The sequence below is a fragment of the Podarcis raffonei genome, chromosome 11 (genome assembly GCF_027172205.1).
Source record: "Podarcis raffonei isolate rPodRaf1 chromosome 11, rPodRaf1.pri, whole genome shotgun sequence".
Classification (NCBI taxonomy): domain Eukaryota; kingdom Metazoa; phylum Chordata; class Lepidosauria; order Squamata; family Lacertidae; genus Podarcis; species Podarcis raffonei.
The window spans coordinates 15,937,060-15,955,018 of NC_070612.1; the positions used below are offsets into that span (position 1 = coordinate 15,937,060).

The following is a 17,959-nucleotide window of genomic DNA, read 5'->3' on the forward strand; positions in this document are numbered from 1 at the left end:
GCCTCGGATACTTTTACTCCCAATAAACAATATACTGTACAGTGTTTGGATTTAAATGTGGGAGCTGGAAAGGAATTGAAATGCATAATCAACTTTTGTGGTTTGTAATGCCAGTGGAAATCAAACGCATCTTTCGAGAATTAAAATTAGGCACGTAGGTGGGTCAGAAATCAGAACTTCATTGACTAGAGAAGAACAGAATTAACCCCAAAGCAAACTCAGCAGTTTAAATGAGGTTTTAATGTCACATTCACTCAGAGTAATGAAAAAAGGGAGAAAAATATATTTTGTGGTAATGGTTTTGGAAGGACATAAAACCCCCGAATACCAGGTAATATGGTAACAAAAATATTCTGTGTGATGGAATGTAGATTAGCTATAAAAACATGGATATTTAAAGAAGGATGCCTTTTGTATATGCATATGCATGTATCGTCGTCATTAATATGCACTGAGAGCCTTTTGGGCTTAAAGAGCAGGGTATAAATGCTTTCAACAAGCAAAAATTAAAATAAACAATGTTTTCATGTAAAACTAGACAAGTTCAACAGAAGTGAAACTTAAAAAGCTGTAAAGAGCCAATTGCAAAATAATGGAAAAATGTCCACTCCAAAACACAAGGCACTCTCTGAAATATGAAGGACTTTACTTACAAGCTACAGAAGTGGGCTTTGTGGAATTTCCCGGGGAAGGATGTTCTCCTATATCAGGGGTAGGGAACCTTTGGCTCATAGGCCAAACTTGGCAAGCCAGGACATTTTGAGGAGTCATGCCCACTCGCCCCACATGTGACATTGGACAGGACACCAGGTGGATAGCAGATAATGGCAGAACTTTAAAGGAACAAACAAGAACTTAAAGGGAGATTATCCCTTTGCTGGAGCAAAGCATGCTTCCATCAGCTGCTGGGAGGCGGGAGAGCACCTTGCTCAAGGAAGGAAAAGCAGTTTGTATTCAATGGAAACTCCTTCTCCCTCCCAGCATTGCTTTTGGGAGAAGAACAAACCTGTCCTCTTCTGGTACACCAACTAAAACAACTTCCTCCAAGAAATAGGATATATGAGTAGGAAATATGGACACCTTTTGCTCCTGAGGAGGATCACTGGTCAAAACACACTAGGCAATCCTCTGATAGCTGTGCCAGTCTAAGGCCTGCCACGCCTTTGCTTTCCACAACTTAAGTGCCAACACCAAAAAGGCCCTTCTCCATCCTACACCCTATAGGACAGAGATAGGATACAGGATGGAGAAGAGCCTTGTAGGAAGGAGAGGAAATGCAAGCAGATCTGCTCTCTGAAATATGCAGGGCTAGAAAGGTGATAACTAGCACTTTTATTTTGGGGTTGTGAGATAGGTTCAAATCCACTGGATGGAAACTTGTAGCAGCAACACTCCCATTGGTTTTACAGGGGGGGGGGGGTCACAAAAAACCCCTCTAAACCGGAACTGCTGGGAATTAAGCTTAATGACACATTTGGATGAAGATGCATGGATGCCCTGTTGCAATAAAGAATATGTGCACCTATTTCAGGCATTTGAGGATAATAAAGGTATGGGACAGTAATGGCCCAGGCTGCATGTCTCCTTACCTTTGGGTTGGGATGGCGGCTAATGATAAGGCTAACTGGGCCAGGGCCGCATTCGCTCAAAATGGCATACGCTTCGCTCAGAGCCGCATGACGCAAACTGACCGAATCTGCTTCCAGGATCTGATCTCCACGGCTAAGGGAGCAAACACATGCAGCTGATGAGATGAGGCATGGGAATTCTTACAGAGTGCAAACACACACCAACTGCTGAGTCCAGGAATTGCTTTTATCCTAAATCAGATGCCTGGTCCACGTAGCATCGAACTCATTGTTTGTTTGCTCACGCGTTCATTTCTGAATATCTTTACCCTGCTTTCCTCAAGGCAGCTTGTTCTGCACCTAATGAATTCTTCAACATCAACTTTGTTGGACTGGTCATGTTGTGCGGATGCCTGATGATCGTCTTCCAAAGCAACTATTCCAAACTTAAAAATGGAAAGCGCAATACTGGTGGTCAACACACTGACAACTGGGAAACACTGGCCTGCAAGCGCTCCAATTGGAGAACAGGCTTTACCAAAGGTGTCATGGGCTTTGAATAATAATAATTTATTATTTATACCCCGCCCATCTGGCTGAGTTTCCCCAGCCACTCTGGGCGGCTCCCAATCAGGTGCTAAAAACAGTACAAGGGAGACGCAAGGGAGAAACGTGCTAAGAGGAAGGCACGCTTGGCAGATCCACACCATGATCAACTCCCACCTGGAAACCTATGTCCCCACTGTGGAAGGACGTGTAGATCCAGAATTGGCCTCCACAGTCACTTACTGACTCACTGTTAAAACTGTGTTTATGGAAGACAATCTTACTCGGCGACGAGTGATTGCCAAAGAAGATATTGGGAGTTCGAGGTGATTCACATCCAAGGACTGGCTGAGCACATATCATTCTGTCTAGGCCTTAAAATTGGCCATAGAGGCCCTGCTTGTAGGCCTTTCAGCAGAGCCAATTAAACAGGAGGCAAGGCCTTTTCAGTGGTATCCCTGTACCAATGGAACTCCCTCGGGTCTTTATTTTATTTATTTTTACTTAGCAAGGTGTATGGCAACTTCTGTTTCAGTGTATCTGAAGAAGTGTGCATGCACACGAAAGCTCATACCAAGAACTAACTTAGTTGGTCTTTAAGGTGCTACTGGAAGGAAAAAAAATTTTTGTTTTGACTATAGCAGACCAACACGGCTACCTTTCTGTAAGGTGTATGTAGTTGCTTAATCAAAAAGTGTAACTTCGCAGTTTACATAAAATAGCATGACATGTTCATTTTTTAAAAGCTGCGATGAAAGTATACCTTGAAAACACCGGATAGAATAAAATTAGAAAAACAGACGGTTTTAAAACAAACAAACACAATAAAATTATGTATCTGAGCAGGATTGCCTAAACAAAAATATTTTTAGCATATGCTGAAAGCAGTACAAGAAAGGTGCCTGCCTAATATTAATAGGCAGGGAGTTCCAGTGAATGGATGCTGTCACACTAAAAGATTAGCTTCTCTCAAGTGTGCAACGAACATTGTGTGCCGCATGTAAAAGGGGCAGTTCCACAGACTGAAGTGGTCAAGTGGGCACATATGGAATTGGACAATTCTTCAAGGAAAGAATTGGCCTCAGGCTTTAATATCTTTTCACTTCAATCTGCTTTTAGTTAAAGATGTTGAGCTATATTTTAAATTATGGCTGCTTTTCCTTTTTATATCCTACAAAATTCTTTCATTTGTTTTATCTGGACTGCTGGTGCAGACTAGGGTGTGTTTTCTGCTGTGGTTTTAGTTTTACGTGTGTGTGTGTGTGTGTGTGTGTGTGTGTGTGTGTGTGTGTTTGGGCTCTGAAAAGTGGAATTAAAAAAAAGGGTGCAGGGGAACTAAAATAAATAAAAGCAAAACAAATTCTATCAATAACCCCCAAAACAGCCCTGTAAGGCAGGTCAATATGATTATTCCCATACAGTTGTACCTCAGGTTAAATACTTAATTCGTTCCAGAGGTCCGTTCTTAACCTGAAACTGTTCTTAACCTGAAGCACCACTTTAGCTAATGGGGCCTCCTGCTGCCGCCGCGCCGCCGGAGCCCGATTTCTGTTCTTATCCTGAAGAAAAGTTCTTAACCTGAAGCACTATTTCTGGGTTAGTGGAGTCTGTAACCTGAAGCGTATGTAACCCGAGGTACCACTTTATTGGAAATGGGTGGGGAAGGTTGGCTGGCCAGCTGGTGCATTTATGGCAGAGATGTGGGGATGAGTTGGGTCTCAAAAAAAGAAAATTCAAAATGAGGATTTCTACAATGCAATTCCCCTAAGCCCTGTCCTCTCTTGTTTTCTCAAACTTATCTGGCTATTAAGACTTGGTATGAAGTTACCATTAGATCACAGCTGCATGAAATCACCATGCACGAAATACCCAGGACCACTGGGAGCCACAGGCAATGCAGATTCCATGGCTCCCAACATGAGAAACATCAGGTGTGCATGCTTATAACAGTCTCTAAACCTTAACAGGCAGGCTGGTGAAAGCCTTCCTCACCACCGCCAAATAAAGTCTGGTAGCAATTTTTTACTTTCTTATGTTTATATCCCACCTTTCTTCTGTATCAGAACCCAGGCTGCCATACCACCACTTAGACCAGGTGAGGTGCATGAAGGCCACTAGCCGCCTTTGTATTCTTAATGGTATCACTGGGAACCAATTTTTCGAACCAAATATATAGGCATTACAGTGGTACCTCAGGTTAAGTACTTAATTCGTTCCGGAGGTCTGTTCTTAACTTGAAGCACCACTTTAGCCAATGGGGCCTCCCGCTGCTGCCACGCCGCCGGAGCCCAATTTCTGTTCTTATCCTGAAGCAAAGTTCTTAACCTGAAGCACTATTTCTGGGTTAGCAGAGTCTGTAACCTTGAAGCGTATGTAACCTGAAGTGTATGTAACCCGAGGTACCACTGTACATTGGAAAAACCAAAACAACCACACCCATATTGACAGGACACTGACATCAGCATAACAATATTTGTGGTTGACTAACCTTAACCTTCCATCCATCTTCGCCACTGATCCTGGGGCCAAGCTGTGGATATAAATTCCTGGAAGGCTGTTCTCCAGTGTGAGACAGCAAACACCAATGCCCAGCCCAACACCTGGTTCTGAAACAAAGAGCAAAGATTGAACACTGCCATTACTGCACTCTTTGTTGCAATAATCACAATGGATACAGGCAATTATCACACTTTGTTGTTTATAGGCTACTTATAAGACTGTGTATATGTTAATTTAAAAATATATGATCAGAGGGTGCAAAAACCTTGTCCTAACAGGTCACTGGGTGTTTCCAGGTAACCTGGGTGCTTTCAGATTTGTTTGCAAGAGAGAAAAGGTAAGTTAGCTATTTAATGAGCATATATACCAACTTTTTTGCAGGTAAGTGGGATGATGTTTTTCAGTGATTGTCCCATCACTGTTCTTATTGCAAATGGTCTGGTCTGTTAAAGGAAGGAGGTTGGTTGCGTGAGACTTCCCAATCAGTTATAATGGTGCAACCTGAATTTGCTGGCATGTGATTGAATTTCCCGTGAAAGCAGCAACAGTTTGGAAGCACCCTACTAATCCTACCAGTTGAATAAAGTCTATTATCCTGGATTTTCCCACAGAATAGGCCTTCTAGAAGCTGGTGGGGGATGAGAGAATTTCACAGAGGTCTATTTAAACATTTGACTTTATGTTCATTTCTTCTCCCCCAACCCCCCATCTGTGCTTATGCCCAAGAGCAAATTTAAATAATAGAAAGCCCATTACAAAGTCTTTCCATGTCAGTTTCCAATGTGAACATGCAGAGTCCTCACTCCCAAGCTTTTAATAATTGAATGGACTCTCTCAATGCAAAAATGTCGCTGCTTCCAGTGAAAATTATTGACAAAAGTTGACTAGGGGTTACATGAACTATAAATTTAAACCAGATTTGAACTGTTTTCATTCACATGGCTTGTTTGTTTGTTTATTGGATTGGTACTTCTTGTGTTTTTTAAGAGGAGTTCCCAAAGCAGCTCATTACATTTATAAAAGGCTATCATTCTGTAAGAACGATCGCTTTAAAAAATGAAACTCACAAAGGGACCCATGAGGAGGCGGCCTTGGAAAGGAAGGACAAGAGAAAAGGGGAACAGGGTGAAAACCAGGATTTTAGCAACTCAAAACCAAGACAAAATAAAGGGAATGAAATATACTTGGAGTCGAGAGTGGATTTCATGCTGTTTATTCAGCTCATAGTGGTGAGGAGGAATGGAAGTTCCCCCAGAATGCCTGCTTTATATACATTATTTACACAATGGGCCCCACGTGATTGGCTAATTCCGGGATTCACCTATAGGCCAATCAGGTTGCGGATTCACTTCCACCTGGAGCTGGATTGGGTGGTTCCTGTGGACCAATCAGACTGCTGCATTCTGGATCCTATTGTTCTAGGACCAATCAGACTGCTGCATTTTGGATCCTATTCAACTCAGTACATAACAGGGGGGAACCTTTCACACATGAATAGTGTTTACTTCCTCTAAGCGTGGGGGTGAAGAGTCAACTCTGCAGCAAGCATGCATTGTGCCCTTCAGCTGAGTTCCCTCACACAGGTCAGCTTGTGGTAGGAGTGGGATTAGTTCAGCCACTACAACAGCTCACACAGCGAGGGGTAGCTGCAATGTTAGCTTTCTGGCAGCAGGGGTAGCTGCCACTAACTGGGAAGGAGAAGGGGCAAACGGACAGCGAGGTCAGAGGTTTGCGGGTGCAACGGCAGAAGCACTGCGTTGGCTCTGCTGGTGCGCCATCACAGCCCCAAATTTCCAATAGGGGGCAGCAACACTGCTTCTGGGATGTTAGCATTGCGTCTCCACTCCCCAGATGAGCTGCTGCTTCTGGTACAGCAGCAGGTATATGATGCTATTTCTGCCTGTCTCCCTTGGCTTCCCCCGCAGAAGGTTATTAATCTTTCACCACTGATGTGGTATGGTAAAGGTCAATGCAGCTGAATGAGGTTGCACCTCTGTCTCCCTTGCTCTCCTTACTCCTTCACACCATAGCTGTCAACTTTTCCCTTTTCTTGCGAGGAATCCTATTCGGAATAAGGGAACTTCCCTTAAAAAATGGGGAACGACAGCTATGCTTCACACAGAAGACCATTTGGTCTTCTGTGGTTTCCTGGTGGGTTAACCCTGCCCCAATTCATCAAAATGTGAGCCTCCATTTTCCTTTAATCCCCTTTACAGAGAAAAGCACGTGATTGAAGAAGAAAATCTGTTGCCAAAGAAGAAAACCTGCTGCCAATGACACTTGCAATGGATGAATTTGTTAAATTTGGCCTCTCTCTGTTTCTCATTTTTCCAATCCTAACTTCTGTTCTCCACACTTCCACAGCAGTTTGCAATCTGAACTGCAGCAGAACGGAGACTGCTCTGATTGTGACGAATACAGGTCAGAAAGGAAACAGCTGTCTTCTTACATCCCAGCTGAGACTGTGCTCAGAGGCACTGGCTCTGGTTGGTAGATCTCAAGGTTATAGTAAAAAATCAAGCTAGATTGCTCAAACTTTAAGTCTGCCTACTCTAAAGTAGGCACAGTAACATTACCGTTTTGGGGTTCCCCACCCCCCAAAAAAGCCCCATTGCCTACAAGGTTTCTGTGATCTTCCACAACCCTTTGTAAATAGTAGCCAAAGTTTCCTCAAACCTTTATTGAGCGTCACTTCCATGACGATCCTGTCCTTGGGACCAGGCCCCTTACGATTTGCAGGGGAAACATCTCCATCTTCACAGCCGGGCAAAGGAGGTCCTGCACTGGCAGTAGAGCTTGGGGAGCTGGAACGGCTCAATAATGTAGGCGTTGGACATGGAGTAAGGCTTGGGCTGCGAAGCCTGGTTCGTACTGTGAGGGTCACCACGCCTTTCTTGAGTTGCTAAAGAAGCAACAGCACAGTTTGGTTATGTTTACCATTGTGTTTATTATTCTGAATATATTTATTTCCCATTTTTCTGTCATCATGGAACTTAAGGTGGCATTATTATCCCCTGATAAAAACCAAGGCCTAGGACTGACATCTAAGTTAATGTTGCCACTGTGATAGGTAAAGGTAAAGGGACCCCTGGCCATTAGGTCCAGTCATGGCAGACTCTGGGGTTGCGGCGCTCATCTCACTTTATTGGCCGAGGGAGCCAGCGTACAGCTTCTGGTCATGTGGCCAGCATGACTAAGCCGCTTCTGGCGAACCAGAGCAGCGCACGGAAACGCCTTTTACCTTTCCGCCGGAGTGGTACCTATTTATCTACTTGCATTTTGATGTGCTTTCGAACTGCTAGGTTGGCAGGAGCAGGGACCGAGCAATGGGAGCTCACCCCGTCACGGGGATTCGAACCGCCGACCTTCTGATCGGCAAGTCCTAGGCTCTGTGGTTTAAACCACAGCACCACCTGTGTCCCGCCACTGTGATAGGGAAACATAAAAACATAATGTGAGATCTAAGAAGATCCCTACAGGATCGAGCCAGTGGCCTATCTAGTCCAGGATCCTGTTTTCCCAGTGGCTCAGGGGAAACATGGCTCCTTGCTCATCAAAACAAAGCCACCATGTGATGAAACTGAGATCCAGACACGTAAAGGGCAGCCACGGAAATAGAATATTTTGGGGAGAACCCATGTTTCCACTCCAGGACATCATCTGCTACTGCTGGAAGGTCCCACCTGAAGTTATGTTACCTTAAACGTTTGAATGGCTTCCTGGTGAGTCAGTCCTTGCAAGGACTCTCCATTAACTTCTAGGAGTTCATCTCCTAGAAAGGCAAAACAGGCATTAATATGCAGACAGAAGACAAAGTGCTTATCCTGAGAAATATGAGCAGGCTCCCTGGTGTGTTTCTGGTTTATTGTCATAGAGTTGGAAGGGTTTCCTAGAGTCATCTAGCCAACCCTCTGCAATGCAGGAATCCTCAGGAATCCATCACTGAGGGGGGTGCCATTCAGCGCGCTGTCAACCTGGGACTCCCAAGCCTACCCCGAAGCCAGCGGCCTTCCCCCCTTCCCCTTTCATTTTGACAGCTTGGGGGAGGCTTGGGAGTCGTGGGCGGGCGGCGGGCCATTGCCCCCTGCTCCCGGTCTGCTTCCTGGGGAAGGGGAGCCTCCCCTGAGCTGTCAAAAGGAAGAGGGAAGGGAGGAAGGCTGCTGACAAAGTGAAGCAGCTCCTCCCCGCCGCCCAGGAAGCAGCCTGCCATGAGCGGCTTCATTTGCCGCCATGGGCATCTCGCCCCCTGGGACGCTCACCCTGCCATCATGGCCCCAACCCTGGGTTGACAGCATGTGCCGGAGCAACTAGCTATTGCCTCTGCCTGCAGTGTATGGCTTCATAAGCTGAACCGGCAGAAATCTCTTCTCTTGCGCTGCAAATACCTTCTTTCAGTCGGCCGTCAGCAGCTGCAGCCCCATTGGGGAAAATGGTCTTCACAAAGATGCCCATGCGTCCCCGGGCAGAATCCTGCCCTCCCACAATGCTGAATCCAAGACCCTGTAGAGTATGGGGAGGAAGAAGGTGGAGAGGAGTGGAAAACTGAAATGTTAATTCATTTTAACCTTACAAGAATAAGCGGAAACAAGATTATCAGCTAGGTTGAGCATCCACTATGAAAATTGGAATGGTGTAAAATAGATGTGAGATTTACCACTTTTTTTTCAAAAAAAGGAAAGCATTTTTACTGATGTTTTCAAGCTGCATATAATACGGAGCACATACAACTAAACAACGAATAAACAACAACCCAAACCTGGAGCAACAAAATACCAACTCAATTGTCAGAAACTATGTTTAAGTCCAAGCAGTTTAAATGTGCTGGTTATTAGTATCAATATGTGGGCCTAAATCATTCCAGTGCGAACCATGAGTTTGCGGTGGTGCCATTAAAGGCACTTGCCTTTAAAATAGCGCCCGCATTTTCGAACTGGCACAACTGGTATTCCCAGAAGCTACATTTAAGGACATATATAAAGGTAAATTAGCGTTAAGGTGGGAATATAAACTGTAACTCAGAATTCTATTAGTATGCATAAGATTGACAGACACTAGAGACGTTCCTATTTGCAAATAATCTTACCTTGCCTTGCCCCTTCATCAGGACAATGTTGGAAATAATAGATGGCTGGGTGAGTCGCCACGGGTATTCAACCTGCGCAGCACTTAAAGAGCGAGTAGATTTCTTAACAATATGATATTCCTGGGCAAATGAAACAACCACAATATTTAGAAATAAGCCAAAACTGTTGCGTCGCATTTGCTGTTTCCCAAAGAAGCTTTCTTTCTTTCTTTTAGTGTTTGCTGTTCCATGTCTCAAACATTTGGCAATTCTACGTCTAGTCTTTACTTTGAATTCACTGATTTAAAATTTGTGTGCGTCTTCAGAGATCTTTTTCTGGTGAGGTGAAGTACCTGCCCTTTCAGGGAGGTATCAACCCAATGCATGTCTCCAATACTCTCCCCCTTCTCACCTCACCTGGGTGCGCACCTGAAGACAGACAGGTGTCCCTGTGTTTAGGAGGGGGGAGTGTCCCTTTTCTTCTTTAACCCGCAACAATGAAAATTGGGACTAATGGGAGGATTCCTTGGACATTTGAAGACAGTAAACTGTGCAACCCCTCACCTGTCTGGTTCCTGTGTCCAAATGCTGTGGGAGAGAATGTTTTCTCCCTCCCCGGGAATATTTCATGGCTATTTCATAATTCACATCTCCATTTTCCACTGTCAACTCGTCATCTTCGCCTACGGATTCTAAACGCGTTGCCGCCCCTGAGGGAAAACCCAGAGATGCCGTTTATTACACACATTTCAAAGCATCTTTTAACATCTGTCAGTTGTGATGGGATCAGGTACACTGCTTTTAACATTTTGCATGCACATTCGGAAGTGATTGATGGGTAAATTTCCTAAGTCATATAAACAAATGGTGATAAATTTTATCTTCGTCTCTAGATATATATAGAGACACACACATCCAAGTGGGTAGCAATAATTTATCCCAGTAGTCAGAGATGCAAACCACCATTCTCAAAACACTTTCAGAGCAGAGTCTTAACACTTAGACCCTGGTGTGTTTAAAGGGTCGCAGTCAAAATTAGTATAAAAAAACAAAGTATGCTGCATATACAGCTTATAAGATTTAGGACTAATCTCATATTATGAGTTTCAGTCTGGCAAAAGCAGTTTATTCTTAAAGCCAGCACTATCTCTCCAGGTTCTTAGGCAGAGTTTTTGCTCATCACCTATTTTTTACCTGATTATCCTTTTAGCTGAAGGTGATGAGGACTGAACCTGGAACATTCTGCATGCGGCAAGTGTGCTCTGTCCCTGAGCCATGCTCCCTCCCCCAATGGAAATTATAGTTGGTGGACGGGGCCAGAGCATTGCCTTATGGGTTAGCTCAGTTGGTTAGAGCGTGGTGCTGATAACGCCAAGGTCACCGGTTTGAACCCCGTATGGGTGCATATTCCTGCATTGCAGGGACTTGGCCAAATGATCCATTGGGTCCCTTTTAGCTCTCTGATTCTATGAGAGCCTTTCTTAACTACATACTCTAAAATCTTTTATTCACCCACTCAAATGACATCAACAGTACCTTGGGATCTGCTCCTGTACTTCAATATCCCACTTCCCAGAGTTGGACTCTGACAGTTTTCTTTGGATCCCTCTGCACCAGAAGGATCTGCAGGGTTATCTTGATCTGTCAGATCTGGCTCCTGAAAACAGAAGGAAAAAGAATCCAGTTAAGTTCTTGGGACAGGTCATCATTTCCACAGTCGGGTTAGCCATTATCCTACTGAAGCTAAAAAAGAAAAAGGCAAAGTCGAATCTATTGCTGTGACAAAGGTATACAGAGGCTTCTAACCATCCACTTGTTTTTGTCCTGGCAAGGGGCTTCTGCAGTTTAGAATGCAGGAACCCACTGCAAGGTGATGGAAACAGCCGTGTTCCTTCCCAAATTATAGACACTGCGAGCTTCATCAGAATGAGGAGTAACATAATCTCTGTACTTCAGTTGTACTTCGAGTCAAGGTGAGGTATGAAGCAACAATTGAAATTATTGGTATGTGAAGCTGTGACTGCACTTCTGTTCTGTAGCCTGGTCTCTGTGTATTATAATAATGTGTTTGAAAGAGTAAACAAAACCAGCAGTGCACTTAATCCTCATCCACAGCCTCAACTCATGTTTTAGACCAGGCCTGTCCAACCTGATCAGCAACTCTGGTCTCTCCCCCTAAGAAAAGCTGAACAACTTCGACTCACCCTCCCCATAAAAAGCTCAACAATTCTGGTCAATCCAATGGGTAGTTCACTGCCAGTTTATTATAGTGGGAGTAGATCACAGTCTCTTATAAATTGGACACCCCTGTTTTAGACCCTATGTGGCGATGCCCCGATAATTCTTACATCTTTGGCTCATTCACAGGTTCCTTTCTACAGGCAGGATAACTGCTATACCTTAAAGAGAGCTATGTACCCACGGTGGGGAACCTTTGGTTCTCCAGATGTTGCTCTCATTACCCCTGGAAATTGTAGTTCAACAACACCTGGAAAGCCAAAGATTCCCCACTCCTGCTGTGTGCTATAGGCACTTCGTCCCTTAGCTGTCTTCCTCTGGACCCATTCCAGTTTATCCATTTCCTTCTTAAAATGTGCTCTCGCTCCTCTGTAACTGTTAGAAAGCAGCAACTGTCTAGGGGTGCTGCTAAACTCCCAGAGCAGCCAAAGGAAATTCTGCCTGATGATGGCTTCATATATTCATTCCTCCTGCGTGGGAAATGGATTAATTACTTTGTACTACATTAAGGGCGGCATAAGTGATCTTCCTACACTGTGAAAATTGAATTGTGATGATGTCACACGATCATGTTATAGGCCTGTGGCAGGAATAAACTATGTACACTATGCTCCACAAATTGCAATGTATCTGCTGTTTCCTACATTGTTTCTTGTTTTTGTTTTTTGTAATTAAGTTAGATCTTTATGCTATCCTTCAGTTAAACATTTCCAGTTTGATTCTAATTTGATCTCAGTTGGTGGGAAGGTCCTTACAAGAAGGGAATACTTCTGTTTAGATTATTATGGCATGGGGATCTACAAAATGATACAGCGGAACCACAAAGGCCTCAGATACAGGCAGTGCTGGATTTATGTATAAGCTAAACAAGCTATAGCTTAGGGCCCAACTCTCTTGGGGCCACCCAAAAAAATTTAAAGAAAAAAACTGGGCGTACATTTCCAAAATAAGATAAAAACAAAAACAAAACCTACATGCAGCAACAGTGTTTTGTGTTGTGTAGGCTCCTATGATGTAAGTAATGGGCCCCGCCTGCTAGCCTGCTCCCTAAAATATCACTGGTTTGCTCCTTTCTATATATAGGGTGCCTACATTCTGCATGGACCGGTTGCAGGGCAACATGCGCAAATGGCTTTAGATACCTATTAGGTCCATAAATTACCATATAGCATATATTCAATACAAAAATACAGTGACAATTTGTTGTTGACGAAGGACAGCTGGACATATCAAGGGCCCCATTACCTTCAGTAGCGTAGGGCCTCATCAAAATTAAATCTGGCCCCGGATACAGGCTAAATTGCATGTTAGGAGGTTCTGGTGATGGGTTTTTTAAAAAACACCTTGAAGGGCCATGGCTTAGTGGCAGGGCATCTGCTTTGTATGTAGGTCAGTCCCATTTTCAATCTCTGGCATCCCCAGGTAGAGCCCTGGAGAGCTGTTGTCAGTCACTATAGACAGTATTGAGTTTGATGGACCAATGGTCTGACTTAGGATAAGTTGGCTTCCTAGGTTTAACCACTCTGGTGGAAAGGGAGCAAACTGGCAAGGGGCAATGTCACTGGAGAAGAGGTTGTTTAACCATTTCCCGTACTGTTTTCCTGGTTGAAATCTCTTCCTTCTGTGTGAGCTGCTGATACACTTTCAGGGCACAAAAAAAGGGGGGGTGATCAAAATGTGTAAATACACAATAAGCACAGTTTTAAATTATTAAGAAAATTACAAATACATAAATACGCAACACAGTGGAACCCTGGTTCTCAAACAGCTTAGTTGGCGAACAAATCAGAACCTGAACGCCAAAACCCCAGAAGTAAGTGTTCTGGTTTTTGAATGTTTTTCGGAACCCGAACGTCAGATGTGGTTGTTGGCTATTGCTTCCAGGGTGCCTGCACCAATCGGAACCCGCGCCTTGGTTTTCAAACATTTTGGAAGCCGAACGGACTTCCGGAACGGATTATGTTCAAGAACCAAGGTACCACTGGATCCATATTTGCAAGAACCCTCTGTAGCTAAGATAAGAGAAAATCACTAGGCAGCACAATACAAACTCCCAACCAACATAAAAGCACACAACCACTACAACCATCTACCACCTCATACAATATATCTGCCAGCCAACAACAACAGAATCATACCACACATAACACACCCCAACTCATGGCAAATAACCAATCAACACTGGTGGAAGACACAAACAAACAGCAGCATCACCCTTGTGTGGGCTCTGGAGGTGGCCATGAACTCAGTCATTGGGGGGGAAACACCTAGCAGCTCCAGGTTTGTCCTCTCCTTCAGCATTGCAGATGTAGCTGGTTCCAGGCATCTGCCTCTGGAGTGGAACAGTAGTCTGGATTGCAAAATGGGCTGCTTCCTACTGGCTGGTCACTTTCAGCAGAGAGCTGCAGGGCTCCCACTAGAGACATGGAATTGCCATGCTTCATTCATTCATTGTTTACAGAGCATCCACATGCTACCATCGTCCAATCATCGTCCAGTTGAATTTTCTGGGTGCTGTTCCATCTCTTCTCAGATAACAAAAACTCAACTTTTTCCAAAAGAAAATAATAGCAGCGCAATCTCCACAGATGCAGATGCCTTTGGCATTTCTCTTCCAAAAAAATTCAGAGGTTCGATAGCGAACCTATCACAGCTCAGGACACCTTCAGTATAATATTATAACATTTTAATCTTTTAATTATCACTAAAATACTTTTTCTGATTATATATTTTTTGAAAGAAAGATTAAAAAACAAATTCTTTTTCAGTCACTGCTGTTAATCCTGTTGCTAAAATGGCAGTGAACAAAAATGTGTTGTTTTTTTAAACACACCTCAGCACTATTGTAGCATAGTGTCATAGCACCACAGTAAATTACTATTATAACTCTGTGGTGTTTTAGTGCTACACATTTCTTTTGCTATATATAAATATTTTAGTGTTAATTTAAAATATTGATTTTTTTTTTAAGTAAATAAATGAGGGTCATAAATGGCACCCATCTCAAGGCTTATTGTACATGTGTGCAGAATTTCAAGTGCCCCCGCCTACAAGCTCTATGTCATGCCCATGGGTGTGAGTGGAATAAAGCAGGGTGCACAGTTATCTATTTTAGTTATTAAATTTATATCCCACACGTCCTCCCAAAGGAGTCCAGGGTGGGAAACCCACAAGTGATAAAACATCTAAAAACAATTGCAGTATAGATCCAGTCTAGGAAACATCTCTCTATAAAAGGTTGGTTGGAAGAGGAAGGAAAGTGACGGATTGGGTACATAAGGGGTTAGATAATCTGTCAGGTATCCTGTCCCCCAACTGCATAAGGCTTTATGCACCAAAACCAGCACATTGAACTTAGTCCGGTAGATGCTAAATACTCTGAATTACGTTCTGAAGTATGATGTTTATTTATTTTAAAGCATTCTAGGCCCACTTAATTTCCCAATGGAACTCAAACTGGCTTAACCAATCAGATCATCACAGAATAAACAATAGCCACCCCCACCCCCCAAATTAAACCCAATCAGAACATGCATGTAAGAAGCAAAACAAAACTCACAAATTCCAAAGCACTAGTCAGAAACTCTTGACAACAAAAGGATCATTCAGTCCAACGGCCCTTTTCAAAAAGCCAGGTCTTCATCAACCGCCTGAAGAAATATGATGATAGCTCCTGACTCACTTCGCTCATTGGGACACATAGGGCAGAAGATTGGGAGATCACCAGTAGGTGGAGCCAGAATAAAGAGCAGGTAGAGTTATAAATAATTCTAGTTTTATTCGCCATCTTCCTCCCTGCTGTGGACAAAGGACGACCCTGAGATTAAGGAGGAGGAATCAGAGGCAGTGCCACCCACTGGATTGGAGGTCAGTAAGAAGTCAGGAATTTGAGGAACGGCTGAAGGCAAAAGTTGATGAAGCAGTGCCTCATTTGACATAATGGACCAGTTCCAATGCATGACTACTTTTTCCTCTTCGTCTTCTACAAAAGACACACAAAGCATCTCATACAGGTATTTTACAATGTTCTAATTGGCGTGCTGGATTATTTGCTTTGTTCCAGATCTCCATAAAATGAATTATTATTAGGCACAAAAGTAAGGTAATATACCTGTGATAAAACACTATGTGGTTGTGAAAAAAGGATCAGGGGCATGAAGTTTATTGCACACACTGAAGCTTTTCTACTTTCTGAAAGACCCAGATTTCTTCCTGCTTGGAAAATAAACAGAAACTCTACCCATTAAGTTTGTACAAATTTCTCATGGGCCCCAGTTTGTAATCCTTGGCTACAGAAAGGAGCTGTGGTGCCACAGTTCAATGAAAACGCAACTCTTGTCTTATTCTCCCAGCCACACATGAATGTAATCTTTTTACAGACTGCCCCTCTGCCAAAACAGTAACCATGCCATTCTGGGTTCCCTTGCTTTCCAGGAAGTGCCGCTTATTCCGCTCTGAATTCATATTGCTAATTGAAAACAGTGTTTCCCAAACTGCATTCCAGAAAATTCAGGCTGCCAAGGAAACCCCAATCAGGGGTTCCTGAAAGAACAGTAACTGTGGACAAACTATCTGAAAGGACAATTTTGCATCACTACTGACCGTTCTCTTCAATATCTGGCTGCAGACTGTTCTTGCGCACATGTAACACTATCAGTTGCTGCACTTCTGTTAGCAAAGCCATGGTTTGGCTTAGCACGCCATCCAAACCCTGAGCCATGACCAATGTTTGTTCTTGGTCTACAAGGTCCACCATTTGAAGGACTGTCGGAAGACAGCCCTCTACTTGAAAGCATCCTTTATTTCAGGGATGGGGAACATGTGGTTCTCCAGGTCTTGTTGGACTATAACTCCATCATTGCTGATCTCTGACCATGCTGGCTGGGGACGGTGGGAGTCTGGAGGGCCACAAGTTCCCTAACCCTGCTCTGTTTAAACAGGGATGTCCTGTTTAAGTCAGATTTAAACATAAGGATCCATAAGAAAAGAGAGCAGGGCTGCTGAATTTGCTTCTCAAAACTTAGCACCCAGAGAGCCAACTGAGGAGGCACACAGGTCACCTAGTCTTGTCTTCCCCATTATTGTGAGACATACTATACATCTATTTAAATTATAGCAATGGTTTCTAAATTTGCATCTATACATAGAAATTTGAATACGGAATTTTTATGCAAATCTTGTCCTCTTTTCTTGTGAGGCAAAGTGGCTGCCCTATCAAGGGAAGCCCTGCTGTAAGCAAAATGATCTCAGCAGGGTAAAAGAGTGAGGCCTTTAAAAGATCCAGTAATGTGTGACTATGCCCCCTGGTTTAAGTGTCGATTACTAATTCTGGGGGGCAGAACAGAAAGCGGAGTTTGCGGGACAAAATGGCACCAAACCAGAACTTTGGCACCAGTTTGCGGTCAATCAGACAAGGTTGGTCCCCAGTTTGAGTGCCAGTGACTTACTTTGCAGGGGGGGGCGGTGTGTGTGCACAAAATGTGGGTTTTGTGGCACAAAACTTTGGTGCCTCTTTGGAGACCATCAGACAAGATTGGATTTTTTGGCATTAACTTGTGACCCCGATTTGCTGTGTAAATTCCTCAGTTTGGGGTGGGGGCATGAAACGCAGGGTTCACGGCACAAAACTAGCACTAAACTTCGGCATCAGATTGGGGGGCATGTGAAATTTCGGGGTCACACTTTAGGCAAACTGCCTTTACATTGCCTCTTTATGCTGCCTCTTTACGCTGTGGATTCCCTTTTAAGAAAGTGCATCAACAGTTTTCATTTTGATGAGGTTTTAATCTTCCATAAGGAGGTAGTCTTTTTTTTTTAAGGCTATTATGTTTCTAAAGAAATAGGATTCTGGAGGCTGAATCAATGTTATTGCAAATCTAAGACAGCTGATCTGTTTGCTTGCTTCTTTTCCTCCTTCCTTCACAGTACTTCCAGTAACGATCTCAAAGGTGGAGCCAGCTTATTTCTATCGCCGCCACCACTTCACCCAGTTGTGCCACTAGGCAGAAAAGCATATCTCAAAGCTCATTGTTCCATGGGTCACCAA

At 43.7% G+C, this 17,959-nt stretch overlaps 1 protein-coding gene across 5 annotated transcripts in view; it reads right to left on the reverse strand.

Annotated features, from left to right (window-relative positions):
• Window positions 1-17,959, reverse strand: part of PDZD2 (PDZ domain containing 2) — a 169,084-nt gene that overhangs the window by 30,629 nt on the left and 120,496 nt on the right. For all 5 annotated transcript variants that reach the window (XM_053407578.1, XM_053407576.1, XM_053407577.1 and 2 more), the window contains 8 exons: window positions 11,212-11,332; window positions 10,240-10,385; window positions 9,697-9,816; window positions 8,999-9,113; window positions 8,312-8,385; window positions 7,290-7,515; window positions 4,603-4,720; window positions 1,590-1,722 (listed from right to left, as the gene is read on the reverse strand). In XM_053407578.1, the coding sequence (XP_053263553.1) occupies window positions 1,590-1,722; window positions 4,603-4,720; window positions 7,290-7,515; window positions 8,312-8,385; window positions 8,999-9,113; window positions 9,697-9,816; window positions 10,240-10,385; window positions 11,212-11,332 (1,053 nt within the window). The remainder of the gene's footprint in view (window positions 1-1,589; window positions 1,723-4,602; window positions 4,721-7,289; window positions 7,516-8,311; window positions 8,386-8,998; window positions 9,114-9,696; window positions 9,817-10,239; window positions 10,386-11,211; window positions 11,333-17,959) is intronic.